Below are 23,329 nucleotides of genomic sequence, written 5' to 3' on the forward strand. Positions count from 1 at the left end.
GCAGTACCGTCTATCTGTATGTCATGTATGTCATATATGTTATGATGAATTGAAAATGGGGGACCCTGATGTAAACAAGACGAAAGTCTTTCTCTGGTCTGCATCCCCTTAACAATTGTGTGTATTGAGCTGTACTGTATTGTACCCATTCTGCAATCTGTTAATAAAGTTTTCAATCAATCAAGCAACACAACACACACTGGGTTTATGGGTCAAACATCATGTTTATTGTCCATAGGGAGAGAGAAGAGTCATATTTCATACCCGTTTTATGACAGAAATAGGCAAAAATAAAAGGAACAAAAAAAAGAATAGATATCCAACACTGAAGCCAGAGCAGAGACTCTGCAGTTACCACAGCTCACCACTAGAGGGTAGTAAGTAGCATATGGCCAAATAACATGGAGAGTAATATTTCACACCCGTTTTATGATGATGATAATAATAATAATAATAATAATAATAATAATAATAATAATAATAATAATAATAATAATAATAATAATAATAATAATAATAATAATAATAATAATAATAATAATAATAATAATAATAATAATAATAATAATAATAATAATAAGGAGAGAGAAGAGTGTTAGAGGGGGTTGCCTGGCCCGATACCGATATCAACCTAAACTATATATGCAGGGTCCCCCCCCCCCCCCCCATTTTGACGTGTTAATTTCACTGGATGCATCAACAAGGCATTCTAAATGTAAACATTATCTGTGCTTCTCCCCTTTTCTTCTCTCTCTCCCTCTGGTTCTCACTCTCACCCTCTCTCTCTTTCCTTCTCTCTCCCTTATTTATTGTAATTTTCCGGGGCGGTCAGGTGGCGTAGCGGAGATTGTGCTCGTCACCAGTGTGCGATCCATACCAGCAAAAAGAAATCTCAGAGTCTCGCAACTGCCGAGAGAGAGAGAGAGAAGAGAGAGAGAGAAGAGAGAGAGAAGAGAGAGAGAGAGAGAGAGAGAGAGAGAGAGAGAGAGACTCCAGCTCACTGCCGCGGAGAGAATTACATTTGTTTTTCTTGCAGTTTTATTAAAAGTCACTCCTCATCTCCAGTAGTAAAAAAAATGCAACATTATCGCCACCCACCTGTCCTGATGGTCTGCCCTATTCTCAAAATCTGCATGTCACAGAAGTAGTCCCCGCAGCAGGTTGTCATGACAAACCAATAAAGAAATGGCAGCGCTGCTGTCTCTGGCTTGCTCCAGCGATCGCAGCACGGAGGGTCGTGGACCCTCATGTCATGGTTTGTCATGACATGATCCAACATATGTGTAAAGGCACAACATATTCCAGTCAACGGTATATTTTTTTAATGATTCGTCGACGTTACGGCGTAATCAATACTTCCATTTGTATAAATTGCGTTAAGGCGAGTTTAGATTAGAGGAGCTTGTCGCGGCTCATGCGCGCGCTCGGCCAATCAGAGCGCAACACGCGGAACTGGAGCAGCGCTGCAGAAGGCAGACACGCCCCCCGGACCAACAGTAGGGGGGGTGCGCAACAACCAGGAAGGGGGGCGGGGCATAACGACTAACAGGGGGATGGGAGAAAAATCGGAAAAAAAGGAGGGGGGGAAAAGATATTTATTTTATTTATTGTAATTTTCCTTGTATACTATTGCTACTGTAATTTTGTATTTTATTTACTTGTATGCATGTAGGCTACACATAACCTTGTTTTTGTTGCAGCCCCCCCCCCCCTGCTTTTGTATATAATAATTTGTTCTTACTTGGCTGCCTGGGTAAATAAAGGTTACATTTAAAAAAAGAAAAAAAGAAAGAAAAATGCCAATTGGTATGAATTATATTTAAAAATAGATACGATGGTGTCATGTTCTACCATATCTTCATCAATTCTGCTGTGTCTCCACCATAGTTAACCATTATCCCTGGATAGAGGGCCTGAGTGAACGTGGTTCTAACTGTGTGGAGGAGGGTCATGGTGTCAGAGACAACACTGTAGAAGGACAGAGTACCTGCCTTGTGATCCAGGTACACTCCTATCCTGGAGGACCGAGGGCCTGAGACTTTAGTCTGAACTCTATTGTGTTTGAACCCGTAGCCTCCTCCACTGCAGCAGCTCAAACACCAGGACTTGTTATTGTTTCCAAACACTGACTCAACACCTGTTCTTTTGATGTCTTTGTAACAGACTGCTGTGTAAACCCTGGGGCCGCTCCACTCTACTTCCCAGTAACAGCGTGCAGACTGACCCTCTCTGCACAACACCTGACTATAGTCATTGAATCTCTCAGGATGGTCAGTGTAGCGCTGGTTGTCTCCTGTATGAGTCACCTTCCTGTTCTCCTCTGACAGGGACAGGTGGTTCTCCACTGTGTCCAGGTCCAGGGAGAGGGGACAGGCGTCTGGGAGAAAAATACAGGACATCAAATCAGAGCAAATTAACCCTTTCACCGCCGCACTACCAAACGGTTAACCCTTTCCCTGCGACAATACACATAATGTTAACCCTTTCACTGCCACACAACAGCAGGTTAACCCTTTCACTGCCACGCTACAGAAGGTTAACCCTTTACTATCACAATACCAAACCGGTTAACCCTCTCACTGCGACAATACACCGAAGGTTAACCCTTTCACTGCCACACAACAGAAGATATTGTATATATTTATAATTCTGTATGGGTTTGATATTGTGTATTTATATATATATATCAATTATATCACTACTCCTACAAAAGGTTTTGATTTGATTTGATTTTTATTTGTCTCGAACATAGAAACATAAAACAAGTTTAAAAAACAAAAAGGTAAATAGTCAAAGACTATTTCGATACAATAAGTGTTCGAGAAGGAACAGGGGGAAGTAAAACAACTTATCAAGCCCTGCCCCTTCCTTACAATATTTAACATTATAATTTAATAAAAATAAAAATAATATAACAAACAATAAAAAATAAAATAAAAGTACAGTTTTTTTTATATATCCAAATATCCAAATGAAAAAAAATAATAGGGTCACATTACTGCTCAAGCTCCTCTCTCTTATATGTGTCCATAAGTGCTTGTTTATAGCTACCTTTATAGGGGAACTATTTTACTATTTCTTTCACTATTTTGGGCACTTTTACCTCTGTAATATTTTTTTTTTAATTCATTGTTTTGTATTTCTAATCAACTACTCAAAAACAGCATTTTTCTACCTCAAGATCTTAAGCCGTTTTGAGCTCCAGGGTGGGAACTGTGTAGAGTGAGGGGGCTTTCACACTCAGCCTTTTGTATCGAATCACCGTCCCGGAGCACGGGGGGCAGTGTTCTCACTCACCCCTTTTGGGGTGCGAAACGCGGCTGAATCGTTTTACCCCCCGCTGAACGGGACCAGCTGGCAGAGGTGGTCTCGGGGTCGGTCCCGGGAGAACGGGGGGTGTGGCTTTGCGAGCTTGTACCTTTTCACGGGCGTGGCGCCTGGTGCTGACATAACGTCATACATTTTGTTTGCCATTGCTATGTCTACATTGTTCGAATGCATTTATTTCTATTAGACCAGTGGTGCCCAACCAGTCGGCCGTGGTCGACCAGTAGATCGCTCAAAACGCTCAAAAGCGGACTCTACAACACCACCCATTCGTGATAAAATGGGGTGGGTTATATTGACACGGCTTGACAACAGAGGTTCAAATATAACTTCATATTTATTGGCAATTTGTTCATTTTATATCAACATCCAGAGTCCGCAGTCGTGTTAAAGGGGAACTATCTTATAAATGGCCTTTTTGAGTGTTTAGCATTGTTTCCTAGCTATGTGAACTTATATTAATATGATCTATGTCTCAAAATTCTCATATTGGCGCATTCTTCCAATTCTCCTCTCACAATATTCACCCTCACTGAACTGAGTCGTTTGAAAATGTGCTGATTTGTGATGTCAGAGAGACTCAGCTGCTGGGTTAAGTGATCATTATATGATATTCTGTACCCGAAAAAAACTAAAACAAAAGGCTGGCTGCCACAAAACAGTCACATCTAGAGACCTCAAAACCTACTCTAGCGAGGCCTTCAACCTTGAACTGGAGAGTCTGGACTGGTCAGATGAACTCAATGGTACACTGGTTGACGAAACATGGCTTGGTTTCAAAACCAAATTCTCAGCAATACTAAACGACATGGCCCCCCTAAGAACCACCAGGGTAAAAAATCGCGCTGAGCCGTGGATGCACTCCGAAATACTGGCCGCTATGAAAACCAGAGACAAAAAATGCTCTGAGTTTCGTAAAAGTCAGTCAAAGCTTACTAAAAGCACGAGCAGTGAACTCCAAGCCCACGTGACTGAACTCAAACTAGAAAGAAACAGACTAAGAAACGACGTAAACTCCATGATCAAAACTGCAAAAAAGAATTTCATCAATGACAAAACTGAGGAAAACAAAAACAAACCACGTGAACTTTGGAAATTACTCAATAATCAACTAGGATGCAGTAAAAAACTTAAAACCAGATTCTCAAACATAAACATAAAAACTGACAACACGCTCATCACAGACAAGCTGGATGTAGCCAATTACTTAAACATTTTCTTCACAAACATAGCCACAACACTGGTAAACAAACTACCCTCCCACTCAGGGCTTTATGGGGTAGAACACATAGTAGCTTTCTACAAAAACCTAGGGGTCCGCAAGGACGACTTCAAGCTGGAAACGGTAACAACAGATGAGGTACTCAATAAACTGAGCGCCCTCCAACCTAACAAGGCCACTGGCCATGACAACATCCCCTCCAAATTCCTCAGAGACTCAGCAGCCGCCATCACACCAATCATCACACACATAATAAACCTCTCCATAAAACAGGGACACGTCCCCAAGGACTTCAAAATTGCGAGGGTGACCCCTCTGCACAAAAAGGGCAGCAAATTAGACCCAGGCAACTACCGCCCTGTTTCTATTCTCACCTCCATCTCGAAAGTCATGGAAAAAATAGTCTACGAACAGGTCGAAAAGTACCTAGCGGAAAAAAATCTAATCTACGAATTCCAATCTGGCTTCAGAACATCCCACTCCACTGACACATGCCTTCTCTATTTGAATGACCACATCAAACAAGAGGTGGACGCAGGCAAATACTGCGGCATGGTCATGCTGGACCTACAAAAGGCCTTTGACACGGTCAATCACTCCATTCTGATTGACAAGCTAAAAGCAATTGGTTTTGATAGTCTATCAGTGAGCTGGATGCAATCCTACCTTGAGGGGAGGGAACAGATGGTGGAGGTAAACGGTACCCTATCCCCCCCCCTCACAGTGAGCTGTGGTGTTCCACAAGGAAGCATACTAGGACCGCTACTGTTCCTAATTTATGCAAATGACATGTCGTCAGCTTGTGACTGCAACTTGTTCCTGTTTGCGGACGACTCAGCCCTGCTGGTCTCTGACAAGAACAAGTTACAGGTTGAAAAAACCCTCAGCTCGGAACTAGGCAGAATCTGCATATGGCTCGCTGATAACAAACTATCATTACACATGGGCAAAACAGAGTCCATTCTCTTCGGTTCAAATAACAAACTCAGCAAGACCGACGGCTTCTCAGTTACAGTGGGTGACAATATTGTCACAAGGAAAGATGAAATTACCTACCTGGGGTCCATCCTAGAGGCTAATCTCTCCTGTGACAAAATGGCATCCAATGTAATAAAAAAAGTCAACCAACGAACTCGATTCTTGTACCGGATCTCCTCTCTGGTAAACAAGAACACCCTGAAGACTCTGGCAGGAGCACTCATTCAGGGGTACTACGACTATGCTTGCACCTCATGGTACCAAAGCACCTCAAAGGCGCTAAAAACAAAATTACAAACATCTCAAAACAAACTGGTCAGACTACTGCTTGACCTTACTCCTAGAACCCACCTCACCCCTGCCCACTTCGACAACCTAGGATGGCTTAGAGTAGACGACAGAGTACAACAACTTGCAATGGGCCTGGTCTACAAGATACACTACACGACCAAGGTACCCATGTACATGTCAAAATACTTCCCAAAGGTCAGTGAATACCACGATCACAACACCAGAGGGAGCTCCACAAATCATGTCAAACCCAGATTCGGCTCAAATAAGGGACTAAACACGTTTCGCAATTATGCCACATCAATGTGGAACGCCCTACCCAAAGCTGTAAAGGAATGTGGATCACTACCCACTTTCAAAACCTCTCTCAAGGGACACCTACGGGAGACTGCAATTCAACACTGGCCCCTGTAAATATCCTAACCCAATCATTCCAACCCCCTCCAATGTACAGTCATTTACCTAGTATGGTTTTGTCAATAGTTCAATGTACAATTGTGTTTGTTTGGACAGTGTCTCCTCCCCCCCCCCCCTCAATGTACAGTGTTACTTGTTTATACAGTATGCCCCCCGCCCCCCCCCCCCCCCAACCACCTCCAATGTAAATTACCCAGTATGGTTGTCAATATCCCAATGTACCCAACCCCCCCCACCCAACCTCCAATGTACAGTTTCTACGTCAAATGTATATACTCCCTTTTCTTGACTCCTTCTGTATCACAAACAGTACTGTATTTGCAAATCTGGTATGTCATAAATGTATAGATGTAGCAGTACTGACTATCTGTATGTCATGTATGTCATATATGTCTATATGAATTGAAAATGGGGGACCCTGATGGAAACAAGACAAACGTCTTTCTCAGGTCTGCATCCCCTTAACAATTGTATGTATTGAGCCGTACTGTATTGTACCCATTCTGCAATCTGTTAAATAAAGTTTTCATTCATTCATTCATTCATGCATGTTAATGTTCAGGGGGGGCCCCACGCTGCACAGTGGTTTAGGAGCCCAGGCTGCATGTTAATGTTCAGGGGGGGCCCACGGTGCACAGTGGTTTAGGAGCCCAGGCTGCATGTTAATGTTCAGGGGGGCCCACGGTGCACAGTGGTTTAGGAGCCCAGGCTGCATGTTAATGTTCAGGGGGGGCCCCACGCTGCACAGTGGTTTAGGAGCCCAGGCTGCATGTTAATGTTCAGGGGGGGCCCCACGCTGCACAGTGGTTTAGGAGCCCAGGCTGCATGTTAATGTTCAGGGGGGGCCCCACGCTGCACAGTGGTTTAGGAGCCCAGGCTGCATGTTAATGTTCAGGGGGGGCCCCACGCTGCACAGTGGTTTAGGAGCCCAGGCTGCATGTTAATGTTCAGGGGGGGCCCCACGCTGCACAGTGGTTTAGGAGCCCAGGCTGCATGTTAATGTTCAGGGGGGGCCCCACGCTGCACAGTGGTTTAGGAGCCCAGGCTGCATGTTAATGTTCAGGGGGGGCCCCACGGTGCACAGTGGTTTAGGAGCCCAGGCTGCATGTTAATGTTCAGGGGGGGCCCACGGTGCACAGTGGTTTAGGAGCCCAGGCTGCATGTTAATGTTCAGGGGGGGCCCCACGGTGCTCAGTGGTTTAGGAGCCCAGGCTGCATGTTAATGTTCAGGCGGGGCCCCACGGTGCAGTGGTTTAGGAGCCCAGGCTGCATGTTAATGTTCAGGGGGGCCCCACGGTGCACAGTGGTTTAGGAGCCCAGGCTGCATGTTAATGTTCAGGGGGGCCCCACGGTGCACAGTGGTTTAGGAGCCCAGGCTGCATGTTAATGTTCAGGGGGGGCCCCACGGTGCACAGTGGTTTAGGAGCCCAGGCTGCATGTTAATGTTCAGGGGGGGCCCCACGGTGCACAGTGGTTTAGGAGCCCAGGCTGCATGTTAATGTTCAGGGGGGGCCCCACGGTGCACAGTGGTTTAGGAGCCCAGGCTGCATGTTAATGTTCAGGGGGGGCCCCACGCTGCACAGTGGTTTAGGTGGCACCTGCAGCCCAGGCTCAAAACAGCTCGAAATCTTGAGGTAGAAAAATGCTGTTTTTGAGGACTTGATTAGAAATACAAAACAATGAATAAAAAAAATATATATATTACAGAGGTGTTCCATAGACTCACAGGAATTGTGTAAAAGTGCCCAAATAGTGAAAGAAATAGTAAAATAGTTCCCCTTTAAGACATTCCCGTTTACATTTTCGGTCGACCAGTAGATCAATGACATTCAATATAATCGATGCGAGCTAGTATGTTGCATGTAGTAACGTTAGCGTTAGCCGTTAGCTTAGCGTTATTGTTAACCCTGCAAAACGATCAAAAGCGGACTCTACAACAGAGTTCCATTCGTGAGAAAAGGGGAGTGGGTTGTATTGACAAGGCTTGACAACAGAGGTTCAAATATAACTTCATATTTATTAGTTATTTGTTTCTTTATATCAACATTCATTCTCCAGTCTCCGTGTTAAGACTTCCTGTGTTTACATTTCGAGCGTGACATCATCGACTACGGCAAGCTTACAAGCTCAAACGCAAACCGTAAACAAAACCCAGAGCGCACCCAGACTGAAGTGTGTACACAAACTAGAGGGGGGAGAGGGGGGGGGGGGGAGTTCGAATCAGATCTCGGTACGGGCAGAACGGAACGAAATAGAAACGAATAGCGTGAGTGAGAAAGGGCCCTGAGAGTCTCAGCTGAGTCTCTGAACTGTGTGGAGAGTGAGAGTCTCAGCAGAGTCTCTCTGAACTGTGTGGAGAGTGAGAGTCTCAGCAGCTGAGTCTCTGAACTGTGTGGAGAGTGAGAGTCTCAGCTGAGTCTCTGAACTGTGTGGAGAGTGAGAGTCTCAGCAGAGTCTCTCTGAACTGTGTGGAGAGTGAGAGTCTCAGCAGCTGAGTCTCTGAACTGTGTGGAGAGTGAGAGTCTCAGCTGAGTCTCTGAACTGTGTGGAGAGTGAGAGTCTCAGCTGAGTCTCTTGAACTGTGTGGAGAGTGAGAGTCTCAGCAGAGTCTCTCTGAACTGTGTGGAGAGTGAGAGTCTCAGCAGCTGAGTCTCTGAACTGTGTGGAGAGTGAGAGTCTCAGCTGAGTCTCTGAACTGTGTGGAGAGTGAGAGTCTCAGCAGAGTCTCTCTGAACTGTGTGGAGAGTGAGAGTCTCAGCTGAGTCTCTGAACTGTGTGGAGAGTGAGAGTCTCAGCTGAGTCTCTGAACTGTGTGGAGAGTGAGAGTCTCAGCTGAGTCTCTGAACTGTGTGGAGAGTGAGAGTCTCAGCTGAGTCTCTGAACTGTGTGGAGAGTGAGAGTCTCAGCAGAGTCTCTGAACTGTGTGGAGAGTGAGAGTCTCAGCAGAGTCTCTCTGAACTGTGTGGAGAGTGAGAGTCTCAGCTGAGTCTCTCTGAACTGTGTGGAGAGTGAGAGTCTCAGCAGCTGAGTCTCTGAACTGTGTGGAGAGTGAGAGTCTCAGCAGCTGAGTCTCTGAACTGTGTGGAGAGTGAGAGTCTCAGCAGAGTCTCTCTGAACTGTGTGGAGAGTGAGAGTCTCAGCTGAGTCTCTTGAACTGTGTGGAGAGTGAGAGTCTCAGCTGAGTCTCTTGAACTGTGTGGAGAGTGAGAGTCTCAGCAGCAGAGTCTCTCTGAACTGTGTGGAGAGTGAGAGTCTCAGCAGCTGAGTCTCTCTGAACTGTGTGGAGAGTGAGAGTCTCAGCAGCTGAGTCTCTGAACTGTGTGGAGAGTGAGAGTCTCAGCTGAGTCTCTGAACTGTGTGGAGAGTGAGAGTCTCAGCTGAGTCTCTCTGAACTGTGTGGAGAGTGAGAGTCTCAGCTGAGTCTCTGAACTGTGTGGAGAGTGAGAGTCTCAGCAGCTGAGTCTCTGAACTGTGTGGAGAGTGAGAGTCTCAGCAGCTGAGTCTCTGAACTGTGTGGAGAGTGAGAGTCTCAGCAGCTGAGTCTCTGAACTGTGTGGAGAGTGAGAGTCTCAGCAGAGTCTCTGAACTGTGTGGAGAGTGAGAGTCTCAGCTGAGTCTCTGAACTGTGTGGAGAGTGAGAGTCTCAGCAGCTGAGTCTCTGAACTGTGTGGAGAGTGAGAGTCTCAGCTGAGTCTCTGAACTGTGTGGAGAGTGAGAGTCTCAGCAGCTGAGTCTCTCTGAACTGTGTGGAGAGTGAGAGTCTCAGCTGAGTCTCTGAACTGTGTGGAGAGTGAGAGTCTCAGCAGCTGAGTCTCTCTGAACTGTGTGGAGAGTGAGAGTCTCAGCACCTGAGTCTCTGAACTGTGTGGAGAGTGAGAGTCTCAGCTGAGTCTCTGAACTGTGTGGAGAGTGTGAGTCTCAGCAGCTGAGTCTCTCTGACATCACAAATCAGCACATGTTCAGATGACTCAGTTCAGTGAGGGTGAATATTGTGAGGAGAATTGGAAGAATGCGCCAATATGAGAATTAGAGACATAGATCATATTAATATAAGTCCACATAGCTAGGAAACAATGCTAAACACTGAAAAAGGCCATTTATAAGATAGTTCCCCTTTAAATGTATTGATATTTTTGCTTAATTTTATATTCGCATCCAGACCATTCCAGAGTGATACCCCACAAACTGCAATGCACATACTTTTAAGAGTTGTACGTACCGTAGGTTGCTTTAAAGCTAATGTCCCTCTAAAATTATAAACACTCTCTAGCCGTGAACATTTTTTGAATGTTGCTTGGTAATTTGTTTTTTATTGCCAGAAACATAATTTGTGCAGATTTGAATTTTATTAAGTCCATGAATTTTAATGTTTGACTGCTTACAAACAGACTATTTGTGTGATCTAAATATCTACCGTGATGTACTATCCGTATGGCTCTTTTTTGCGGTGTGCATATCTTTTGTAAGTTGCTTTTATAAGTATTTCCCCAGATTTCAACACAATATGATAGATATGGTACAATGAGTGTGCAATATAATGTATATAGAGTTTTCTGATTCAGGATATATCTAGTCTTGCCCAGTATACCAATACTTCTCGCTAACTTTGAACACAAATATTTTATATGGGGTTTCCAGCAGAGTTTGTGGTATATTAAGACCCCTAGAAACTTGTTTGTATCTCCTCTCTCAATTTTCACTGGCTTTTCTTTTTTTTATGTGGTTATCTTTTCTTAGCACACCCATTTGTGTCAGGCTAGAACATTCTGCAGGCGTTGGATAAAACACTGCAGGCGTTGGATAGAACACAGCAGGCGTTGGATAGAACATTCTGCAGGCGTTGGATAGAACACTAGATGTGTTGGATAGAACACTGCATGCGTTGTAGGGCTGTACCGAATGCTTCGAAGCTTCGATCATAATGTTGACATTCGAATTCTAAATCAACATTCGAATTTTTTATAATTTATTTTTTTAATCTTTTTTTTTGTGTCTATTCAATCTGTTTAAACCAATGGGCGTTTTCTTCACAGTTGCAGTTAAAGATTAGGCTACACTAATATTATACTATAAGACGTCACCATCACTTTCATACCAACCGTGCCCTTATTGGATTATTTATGTTGACGAAACTGAGTTATATTCATTAAAGAAAGTTTATTTAATAAAAGAAAAAGACTAATTTAATCAGATTAATCACTTTATTCAAATTGAGGATTTAGTTATTTTTTTATTTTATTATTAAGTAATTTTCTTTTTTATAGACATTCGAAGCTTCGTTCGAATACCGTAATTTTGCGCACTATAAGCCGCATCTGAGTATAAGCCGCAGCAGCTAAATGTAATGATGTGCACATATATAAGCCACACTGGACTATAAACCGCAGGTGTTTTAATGTTTAATTACCATATGTAAGGGTTCGTGCACAGAGGGGATTGTCAGGAAAGAGATGGCTGTTTGAGGAAGCTCCCATTTGTTCAAGCTGCTGCGGTCAGGCAAACGCCTGCAAACACCAGCAACTAGGACTAGACTTCTCGTTTGTAGTGTTCCCACCAGCATTGGGACACAATACTGTCGGACAAATAACAAGAATTACCGGTAACTCATTTACAATTATTACTACTTAGTGCAGGTGTGTTGGCACTGAGAGGGGAGCCGGTAACCGTGCAGTGGAAGAGCACCATTAGTGAGGTGTGTTGGCACTGAGAGTGGAGCCTGTAACCGTGCAGTGGAAGAGCACCATTAGTGAGGTGTGTTGGCACTGAGAGTGGAGCCTGTAACCATGCAGTGGAAGAGCACCATTAGTGAGGTGTGTTGGCACTGAGAGTGGAGCCGGTAACCGTGCAGTGGAAGAGCACCATTAGTGAGGTGTGTTGGCACTGAGAGTGGAGCCTGTAACCGTGCAGTGGAAGAGCACCATTAGTGAGGTGTGTTGGCACTGAGAGTGGAGCCGGTAACCGTGCAGTGGAAGAGCACCATTAGTGAGGTGTGTTGGCACTGAGAGTGGAGCCTGTAACCGTGCAGTGGAAGAGCACCATTAGTGAGGTGTGTTGGCACTGAGAGTGGAGCCTGTAACCGTGCAGTGGAAGAGCACCATTAGTGAGGTGTGTTGGCACTGAGAGTGGAGCCTGTAACCGTGCAGTGGAAGAGCACCATTAGTGAGGTGTGTTGGCACTGAGAGTGGAGCCTGTAACCGTGCAGTGGAAGAGCACCATTAGTGAGGTGTGTTGGCACTGAGAGTGGAGCCTGTAACCGTGCAGTGGAAGAGCACCATTAGTGAGGTGTGTTGGCACTGAGAGTGGAGCCGGTAACCGTGCCATGGAAGAGCACCATTAGTGAGGTGTGTTGGCACTGAGAGTGGAGCCTGTAACCGTGCAGTGGAAGAGCACCATTAGTGAGGTGTGTTGGCACTGAGAGTGGAGCCGGTAACCGTGCAGTGGAAGAGCACCATTAGTGAGGTGTGTTGGCACTGAGAGTGGAGCCGGTAACCGTGCAGTGGAAGAGCACCATTAGTGCAATACTGTCGGACAAATAACAAGAATTAACTCATTTACAAGTTGTATTAAGTTTAGCAAATAAGGGAACAGATAAATAACATTTCAATGCAGTCAAAAAAGCTATATTTCGATTTTTACATTTTCGGGTTTGGTCACGTGAGTCACATATAAGCCGCACCGTTATATAAGCCGCAGGGTCGAAAAATGGGGGGGGGGGCTTCGGCTTCAGCTTATAGTCCGAAAATTACGTTACTTCAATCGAAGCTTCGAATGTTAAAAAATGACATTCGGTACAGCCCTAATGCGTTGGATAGAACATTCTGCAGGCGTTGGATAGAACACTGCAGGCGTTGGATAGAACACTGCAGGCGTTGGATAGAACACTGCAGGCGTTTGATAGAATATTATAGACGTATATTTACCCGTCAGTAGTGTGATAGTAAAGGGTTAACCTTCTGTAGTGTGGCAGTGAAAGGGTTCAACACACAACCTCTATTATGTCAGAGTCTGTCCGACACACGACAACACAAGTGATGGAAAGAGGTCATGGTGGAACTCAACTCACCTTGTAGGAAGTACTCTCTCGTCCCGGACTCTGGTGGAAGTAGAACAGCCACTGGAGAAACTATAGAGACACAAATTATCAGTCACAGCATATTATGAATGAATGATTTTATTTCTGTCTTCTTTTACAAAGCATATAGAACATTTAAAAAACGAAAAGGTGTAGGCTGAAGGCGAGGCTTATAATTGCCTATCCCCTTTTTACATTACATTATTTACACACTGAAGAGTTTATCACTGGGACGTCAGCCCCCCCGTCCACCCGGGCTGGGTGATGCCCCAGGGATTGCTCAGCAGACGGCTGATGGACCCTGCGACTCGGCTATAGACGCCTCCCCACCGGCGCCTGCTGATGAGGAGACCTCTGGCCGCGGGGCCCAGGCGGACCCCGTTCCTGCGGGTATCTCCCTGGGCGCACCGCTCCCGGTGCCGCAGTCGCTGCCCCAGCCCACTCGGCCGGGCTGCGTGAGGAGGCCGCCTACACGCTACGAGCCCGAGTCCGGCAGTTGGATACGGGACTGAGACCGTTAATCTATTTCGGTTCATAGCTTTCCGGTCTGGGGGGGATGAAGAGTTTATCGCCGGCCACTAGGGGGCAGCGTCTCATTAGTATTGCCGACAGGCTTTGTTTTGTTTTGTAGTATTGCCGAGCGGCCATTTTGTTTCACTTAATGTGAGTCTGTTTATATCACTATTGAGTGTTTATGTACATTATATAGCGATATATATATATATGCATTATGATAGTGTTGTCATGTCATGCATTTATGTTGGTACTTTGTCAGCTTATTTCGCTGTCCTTTGTTCTGTTTCAGGGTGTCGTCATCCTTGTCATTAAATACTAAAACTGACATCAAGGAGTGCATTTCTTCACACACAAAAAAATATATACAAAAAATAAACATAATTTAGTACATCATTTGCAAAAAAAAGTCTACAAAGTTTCATGTACAAATCGTATGCACATTTATTTATAAATTTGTTTCACGATTTGAATACAGTATGTATGTAGCGAACTACACATTTTTACTTCTTTGTCAAAGTTATTCCATAGTGTTGCCCCTTTAACATGCAGATGTACATCGACTTTTTATATTTGTCCTTGCCTTTGCGATATCGAATACACAAGTTCCCCTAAGTCTATACTGGCTCTCTCTAGTTTGGAACAACTCCTGAATGCAACTTGGAAGTGAGTGATTATGTGCTTTGTACATTATTATTGCAGCACTAAGATCGATAAGATCTTCCCATTTTAAGGTATTTGATTTAATAAAGAGTGCGTTTGTCGGTTCATAGTAATCAGCTTGATTCACAATTCTTATGGCTTTCTTCTGCATTATGAACATTTGGTTAATGTTTGTTTTATATGTGTTTCCCCATACCTCCACACAGTACGTTATGAGCGAACAGTACAATAAATAGCAGAGGTGTGGACTCGAGTCACATGACTTGGACGGGGGGGCTGACGTCCCAGTGATAAGCGAATCTTTCTAATCTTCTAGTCAAAACTGATTTTCCCATAAGGAAACCCACTCATTTTATGTCCAACATCCCAGATGGTTATTTCCCCTGTCAAGCCTGTGTACAATGTCAAGGCATGATCAAAGATAAATTCTACACACACCCAATAACGGCCAAACGTATACCCGTTAAAGGACGTATTACGTGTAATTCCTCAAATCTGGTGTATCTGCTGAAATGTCTGTGTAATTTTTCTTATGTGGGTAAAACAACAAGAGATTTTAAATCGAGAATCAGTGAACATAAATGTTCAGTTAGAAATTCAGATGTCAAGTCTTCGGTAGCTAGACATTTTTCTAAATGCAAACATGCCGTTAATGATCTCAAATACATGGGACTCGAGTTAGTCCACAGGCCCTTTAGAGGGGGAGACAGGCACAAGTTATTATTGCAACGTGAATGTTATTATATTCATTTGTTCAATTGCATTGAACCAAGGGGAATGAATGAAGAGAACGTGTTAACCTGTTTCCTTTAAGTGCCTTGCACCATCATTATTATTTTTTCATGATTAATTATGATTGTTTTTATGTATGAGGTATGGTTATATGCCGTATTTGCTATCGCGTTCCGCTCTGAGCCTTATGAGATATACTATCTCCTATGATACCTAATGTATCTCCCACGAACAAAAAATACATGCACCACACCTGTATGGGGCTCCGCCCCCATGGTGGCACCGCCCATATAGCAGTGACTCTGGTCACCACACATCCTTCCTCTATTTTCGTCCCAGCGTACTTGGATGCGTGCACCGTACGATAACTAGTAGGATGAAAAGATCAGAGTCATAATGTTGGAAGCTTACCGGAGGTTGCTGGCCCCTGGCATCTTCGACGCATGTTTTCGGCGACACGACGGGCCTGTGTTGATGTTCCTCGTTTGATGACAGCACATCGAGGTTCAGCTGTACAAGACTGGCTGTCGGGCCAGCTTGTACTCAGGTAGGCCCTGTGTCTTCAGGCATGGGTATTAGTGTTAGTAATGCTGGTTTGTTTTGTTAACACAACCATGTTGTGTGTTGGCGCCGGGGGCAGGATGGTTTGGTGAACGTTCTCTGCAGGGAACGGTTTCCAAGCTGTCTTGGGCGTGCTGCTATCGCTAATGCCGCATGCTATTACTACTGCTAATTGCTATGCTGTTTTAATGTCTCCGCCGTGAGATGTTGTCACTCTCCCTCCTCTTGCCCGGTTCATCAATGAAGGTCAGTCGGTAGCTGTTGTGGTTTTTTTGCTGAGTCCTATTTACCTTTTTCGGGTAAATGGGTTGACAACAGGGTAGGCCGTGGCTAGGTTGCCTAGCCAGGTATTTTACCTTGTGTTCCGGCGGGGTTTGTTGAACGGTGTTCCCATCTGGGTTGGCGTCGGGTAGTGGGGCTATGGGTCCAGCCGACATGGTAAACATGGTCTGTGCACAGGCAATTGTTGTCTTGGGTCCCACATCGCCTGGCGCTAGGCTGCAGTAGTATAAGGGCAGGGCCGCCTGGGAGAAATGTGAGGCCCTGTGCGTTTTTAGACGCGAGGCCCCCCACCTCCTGGGGCGGCCCTGTGTAGGGGGCTATTGTTTCGTTTTGTCACTCTGCTATGAGAAGGTCTGTCTTGCTACAGTTTTCTCTCCTCTCAACCATTCATACTGACGGTCAATCGGTATACTGGGGGAGTAGTGCGGGGGGGGGCTTTGTTTACCTTTTTTGGTAAATGGGCTAAACTAGGGCTGGTGTCCTGTTGTGAATATTTTGAATGAAGGCGGGACTGGTCCGTCTCCCCTTAACTTTGTGTGTATGGGTTTGCTCATTCTACAGTATTTTGTGGTTTAGCTCTTTTATTCATTTAACCCTTTCATGGTGCACACCACAGTGGAGGGTGCTGTTTGCAATCACCACTGGTGCTCCGTGTTAACATCAGTCCTTTGTTTTTGATATATTGAAACAATGCCCCGCCCGGCCGACACCATGGGTGGGTCGGCCTGGCGAGTGGCTGGTGGGCTGTTAAGGCTTGTACCGCCACGGTATGGAATTGGCAACGATTAGAACTGTGTTCGAATTGCTGTTTTTTTCTATTAGAAAAATGGTGTCTGGTGGAGGGGCCTTGAGGGCCAGCCGACGTCGACACATTGCGCGAGGTTGTTGACGTTATTAGCTTTGACCCAGCCGCAAGCTATAACCGCTCAGGGTTCCCCTCTCCGCAGGGGATTTTGGTCTTCTGCTGGAGCGCGGGCGGTATTGTCCTAGGCCCTACACCGCCTCACACCGCGCAGCCAGAAGAAGAGAGAGCACGGCCTCGTCAGCGGCGATGACGGGGCCCTCGACAGGCGGCCATGTTTTTCCCCCGCCAGAGGTATCCTGGGCGTCGATTCGACAGGTGTCCACAAGGCCGACAGCCTTGGCGGCCGAGGGATCGGCCATGTAGGATGGGTTTGGCTTGAACAAACAAGCCGTCACCGTCCTGCCGCGAGCAGCCCGCTCTCCGATCGCTCCCTTCCCCAACACCAGCGGAAGAAGTGGGCTCTGATTGTTTCCTTTGGCTGCGGGCCGCGTGCCTTCGTTGATGCGCGGGCGGCCCCCCTTTTCGCTTCTCATGGGGACAGGGGCTGACACCCAGTTTATGGCTGAGCCTGGGTCTGTCCGTGAGAATGTTGTGCTGTCAAGCGGCTCCCACACCTTGATCGGTGTTGGTTGAGCCTGGTGTTACGTCTGTCAACTTAAGTGTTGTCAGCAGGGGGGCTCGAAACCTTTTGAGGCACACAGTGCGGGCTTCCCCGGCCTCGCCTTCGCCAGGCCTGGTATCATGTTGGTGCCTACCACTCCTGGAATATTGGCAAGTGGTCGCAGCTCACATGATTTGGGGTGGTAGTAATATCACTGCAGGGCTACGGTGTGTAGGAACCCATGGGGGCCTTACACCTTGCATGTCCGGCTGCAGAACAACTCCTTCAGCATGTTCTGGAGGGGTGTTCAGTGGGGGGGCTTTTTTCCTCGGAAGCCCCCCGTATCAGACCGGCCCTTTCTGTCGGGGTTCCCCCTTGGGTGCGATTGCCTCGTGGGTGGTGTCAGGGTCAGGTGTTCCGACACGGAACGCGCTCCTCGCACGGTTCCAGGGTTGTCTACGCACAGCGGGGGGACCGGGCCAACTATCTACAGTTCCTGGCGGACCTGCGCCACGTGACGGCGGGTGCGTTGGGAGTGTCGTCACATATGACTACGGCAGTACCATATGTCGAGGTAGATGGAGAGAACGGTGAGGCGGGGACTTGTGTTTACACAACCCCACCCATTTTCAGGTTTGGTACAGACCCTGTTGTCGGGGTCTCCAGCAGGGACAGCTCTGGTCAACGAGATCCAATCTCTGTGGACGAAGCAAGCCATCGTCGTGGCGTTCTTCTCCCGGTGTTCTCAGCCCAAGAAGTCGGGAGGGAGGGGTGTAAGACCCAGGCTGGACCTGTCCCATGGGAAGGTTCAGCATTTTTTGGATCGTCTCCTACCTGTTGAACACTGTCAGGTGGGGGTCTGGTTCTCCTCCATAGACCTGTAGGATGCGTATGCGCATCCCCGATCTTCCATCCTAGGGCTTACCTACGCTTCCTTTGCAGGGTTAGCGTATGAGTACCAGAGGCTGCCGTTCGGTTTTCTCTGGCTCCCCGCATCTTCACCAAGTGCGTGGAGGCCGCACTGGGGCCTCTGCGTCGTCCGGGGTTACGGAGTGTTCTGCCCTGATGACGTTCTGGTCCTTCGCGGTCAAGGTGGATCGTCAGGTCTCGTACCAGGCAGGTCTCTACCAGCCTGGGGTTGCTGTAGACTGGATGTAGAGTATTCCTCTTCCCAGTCAACGGTTGGAGGGCTATGGGCATCCATCTCAGAGCGTGTTGTCAACACGCTCGGGAGGTTCCGTCCTAGGACGGTTACGGCGCTGTCTCACGTCGCGTTTTCACCGACGCCTCTCTCGCTGGTGATGCGTCGGGCCAACGCAGTAGGGGGCAGCTGGCAAACCATGCTGCCCGGTCTGCGCTACGTTCAATGTGTTGGTGTTGAAAGCGGTCCTTCTGGTCCACAAATGGTGTTGATCAGGACGGACGATACAACGTCAGTGTCGTGTATCGACAGACAGGGAGGAGTACGCTCCCCCTGTCTGCACCAGGCGGCGGGCGGCTGGCTATGGGCGTCCTCCATCTGCGCGGCCTGAGGGCTCCCCACATCCCCGGCAGGGAGAATGTGGGTGCAGGTGTACTGTCGCGGGGCGGCCCTCATCCTGACGGGTGAGGATTGCGTCTGGACATGGCCAGGCAGGTCTGGGACTGATGCCGTGCCGCCAGGGATTCTTCCCCATACATCTGTTAGGTCAGTTGTTGGGACGGGTACGTTGAGGGGCGCAGGTTCTTGATCCTGATGGTGTTACCATCTGGAATGCGCATGCTCCCTCCACTGTCGCGCTTATGTGGGCAGATGACGTATGTTCCAAGTGTGGTGTAAGGCGGGGGGCCGGGACTCAGTCTCCTGCCCCCTGGATACTGTCCTTGGTTACCTCCAGTCTCTCCTTGATAGACTGTCGGCTTCGACGGTGAGGGTATATGCAGCAGCTATATCCTCCTATCATGAGGGGTTTGAGGGGATGTCTTGTTCAGCCACCCTCTTGTGAAGCGTTCCTGCTTGGCGCTCCGCTTGCGCGGGCAGATGACGTGTGTTCCAAGTGTGGTGTAAGGCGGGGGGCCGGGACTCAGTCTCCTGCCCCCTGGATGCTGTCCTTAGTTACCTCCAGTCTCTCCTTGATAGACTGTCGGCTTCGACGGTGAGGGTATATGCAGCAGCTATATCCTCCTATCATGAGGGGTTTGAGGGGATGTCTTGTTCAGCCACCCTCTTGTGAAGCGTTTCCTGCTTGGCGCTCGACGCGTTAAGCCGGTGCAACGCTCCTTGGCTCCGACTTGGGATCTTCAATTGGTCTTCGGTCGGTTGTCCTTGGTCCCGTTTGAGCCGCTCGAGCAGGCGCCGTTGGGACAGCTGTCCTTCAAGACCGCGTTCCTTCTGGCTGTCACTTCCGCTAAACGCGTAGGTGAGCTCTGTGCTCTCTCAGTACGTCCAGAGTGCCTGTCTTTTCGGACCGATTGCGGTGTCACTCTGCGACCTAATCCTGCTTTCGTGCCAAAGAATATCCGGAGTTCCTTCCGCTCCCGGGATATTGTGGTTCAGGCGTTTCGTCCTCCTCCTCACACTAGTGAGTTAGTTGCGGGCCTTCACCTGTCATGTCCAGTCCGTGCTTGGGGATTTACCTCAGCCGTACTCAGGATTTCAGGGTTACCGACCAGCTTTTTGTCTGTTACGGTGGGGCTCGTGCTGGTAAGGCACTGTCGGAGCAGCGCCTGTCCCATTGGTTGTGCGAGGGTGTTACCCTCTGCTACACGTTGGCTGGGCAGGATCCCCCTGGGGGCGTCAGGGCGCACTCCACTCGTGGGGTGGCTGCCTCTGCCGCTCTCCTGGGTGGGGCCTCGGTGGAGGCCATCTGTGCTGCAGCTTCATGGTCCTCCCCGGGCTCCTTTGTAAGGTTTTTCCTCATGGACATGACCGGGGGTTCTGTCTCCCAGGCGGTTCTGGGGTCTGTGGCCTTTCCTGCTTCCCGTCCTTTGGTCGGGTAGCAGGAGTGTGTGGGTATGGGCCACAGTGTGTTGAGTCACACGTGGTTCCGCCTGTACGGTGTGTTCAAGGGGTTCTAGTTTCCCTCTTGTTCGCATTCAGGTGGAGTTGACTGCGCCCCCCCTTCATTAGGGAGGATGGGGTGACAGGGCTCCCCGCACCCCTTGATGTGGGCTTACGGGTCCTCAGGGGGTACATTTGTCGGGCTTCGCGTCCGCTCTTCCCCATATCTCATAAGGCTCAGAGCGGAACGCGATAGCAAATACGGCATATAACGGTAGGTTATGTAGATAACCTAGTTATATTAGTATTGGCTGAGCGTTCCGCTCTGCGCGGCCCTGAGTTCCCTCTTGAGGAATCTTTTTCCTGGGACGGGTTATTGGCGAGGAAGGGTGTGTGGTGACTATCGTCACTGCTATATGGGCGGTGCCGCCATGGGGGCGGAGCCCCATACAGGTGTGGGGCATGTATTTTTTGTTCGTAAAGGGGATACAATAGGTATCATAGAATATAGAATATCTCATAAGGCTCAGAGCGGAACGCTCAGCCAATACTAATATAACTAGGTTATCTACATAACCTACCGTTATCAGTAACCCGTAGGGAACATTTATTTGAAGTGTAGCCTATTCTAAAACGTACTTGTCATTGCAGCCTCCAGGTCAGTTGCAATCTGGTTGCAGCCAATCGCTATCAATAATTTGACAGTCACTTGAATTACACCAGCTTCAGTGAAGGTTGAAACCATTAGATCTGCAATGTCCAAACGATCCATATTTTGTACCGTACCTCGACGAACGCGCGGTTCTTCTCTACGGTCAACTAATTGGTTCCGAAATCTCTTGAACTGTGTTTCGTCCATGTCGTCCAATGCTTCCGTTATAACACCTTTGACCGTTTGCATGTCTGTTCAAACGGTCTGTATTGTTGTTTTGATGACAAAATTTATATTTCTTCGTTCAGTGCAAAGGGCGTGGAGAAGTGAAGAGCGGCGAAATAGTGCAGCAAAACGAAAGTATATATACGGAAGTAGTGGCAGCATGTCGAAACAAGTGTTACTTTTTACACCTGAGGCTGAAAGCCTATAGACTAGACAAATACTTTTAATACGTAACCAGTTAGACAAAGACTTTTATGAAGTAGCCAGTTAGACAAAGACTATTATGAAGTAGCCAGTTAGACAAATACTTTTATTAAGTAACCAGTTAGACAAATACTTTTATGAAGTAGCCAGTTAGACAAAGACTTTTAATACGTAACCAGTTAGACAAATACTTTTATTAAGTAGCCAGTTAGACAAAGACTTTTATGAAGTAGCCAGTTAGACAAAGACTTTTATTAAGTAACCAGTTAGACAAATACTTTTAATACGTAACCAGTTAGACAAAGACTTTTATGAAGTAGCCAGTTAGACAAAGACTTTTATTAAGTAACCAGTTAGACAAATACTTTTATGAAGTAACCAGTTAGACAAATACTTTTATTAAGTAAACAGTTAGACGAAGACTTTTAATACGTAGCCAGTTAGACAAATACTTTTATGTAGTAACCAGTTAGACAAAGACTTTTATTAATAAAAGTCTTTGTCTAGCTGGTTACTAAAGATAAGTCTTTGTCTAGCTGGTTAATTGTTAAGGGTATATGATGAGTCTTTTAATTGTTAAGGGTATATGATGAGTTAATTGTTAAGGGTATATGATGAATATTTTATTGTTAGATGAGTCTTTTAATTATTAAGGGTAGATGATGATTATTTTAATTGTTAAGGGTAGATGATTACATAAAGCTACTTCTGAAGAATGAACGCTAGAAATTACAAACTGTGTCTTTTCCACTTACGCTGTCCTCCGGTGGGCTCCTGCAGAATGTGTCCCTGAAGGTCTGGGGACGTCTTGTGTCTCTTCAGGTGTCTCTCACAGTAGGAGGAGCTGCAAGTCTGACAGGTCTTCACTGCTACCTTCTTAACGTCATCGTCCGAACAGACGTCACACAACACCTGTCCCCTCTGCTGCTCTGAGGCTGGGGAGGAAAGCAGCATAAAGAAAACACATTTAATCAGTAAATAAAACTACTCCTTCCTCCAAACCAAAGCCTTGTTGCTACACTGAAGGGATTTTAGATGATAACCCATAACTCTGTATGATAGCATGTACAATAATGTACAATTTATTCTCACGGTATATATATCTATCCATATCTGTCTGTACATGCCTACATATAACCCTTTTTACACATCTAAATAGTGGATACTATATCTATATCTGTACGTATCCCTTACCTACTCTTACTAGTTATGCTGCTGGCCAGTATGACTTACTACCATAGTGTCTTTATACCTGTAACACTGTACATATTAATACTACAAGTCTGTACATAAATCTGATTAGTACTATTACTCAGTAGTACTCATTTATATATTGTATACCCAGTTTAAATCACTTGTGCATTACTATTGCACTTTACTGTTACATTTGCACTCTGGTTGGATGCCAAACGTCTTTTCAATGTACTGTACTTGTGCTGTATGATGATGACAATACATTTGAATCTAATCGAATAGCTTTTCATGTGGGTTCATGTCATTCTTGCCTTGATATGAGTTCATGAATTTGAACCTCTAGTCTAGAGTTACATTGTCAGCTTCTGAAAACCGTGATATTCTGAGAGACACTTCTCCCTATAGTGTGAATTATGAGACACACCTTGGGGACCTCAGACTCATTCCATATGGTAACAACAGGCTCCCTGGGTGGATAATGAATAAGAATATCGAAAAAAAAAGAAAAAAAAAACCCAGAAACGACTTATGTCTTTCTCTGGTCTGCATCCCCTTAACAATTGTATGTATTGAGCTGTACTGTATTGTACCCATTCTGCAATCTATTAAT

The 23,329-nt window shown here is 46.5% G+C and overlaps 1 protein-coding gene across 1 annotated transcript in view; it reads right to left on the reverse strand.

The window, feature by feature from the left end:
- Positions 1 to 204: 204 nt before the first annotated feature.
- The window catches only part of LOC311223879 (uncharacterized protein), a gene marked incomplete at its 5' end in the record, with an annotated part of 35,220 nt that continues 12,095 nt past the window's right edge, over positions 205 to 23,329 (reverse strand). The window contains 3 exons of the mRNA XM_084308641.1: positions 205 to 2,377; positions 13,299 to 13,358; positions 22,281 to 22,460. Of these exons, the coding sequence (XP_084164767.1) occupies positions 1,848 to 2,377; positions 13,299 to 13,358; positions 22,281 to 22,460 (770 nt within the window). The 3' untranslated portion in view covers positions 205 to 1,847. The remainder of the gene's footprint in view (positions 2,378 to 13,298; positions 13,359 to 22,280; positions 22,461 to 23,329) is intronic.

Source organism: Notolepis coatsorum, assembly GCF_963971535.1.
Source record: "Notolepis coatsorum genome assembly, chromosome: 2".
NCBI lineage: Eukaryota > Metazoa > Chordata > Actinopteri > Aulopiformes > Paralepididae > Notolepis > Notolepis coatsorum.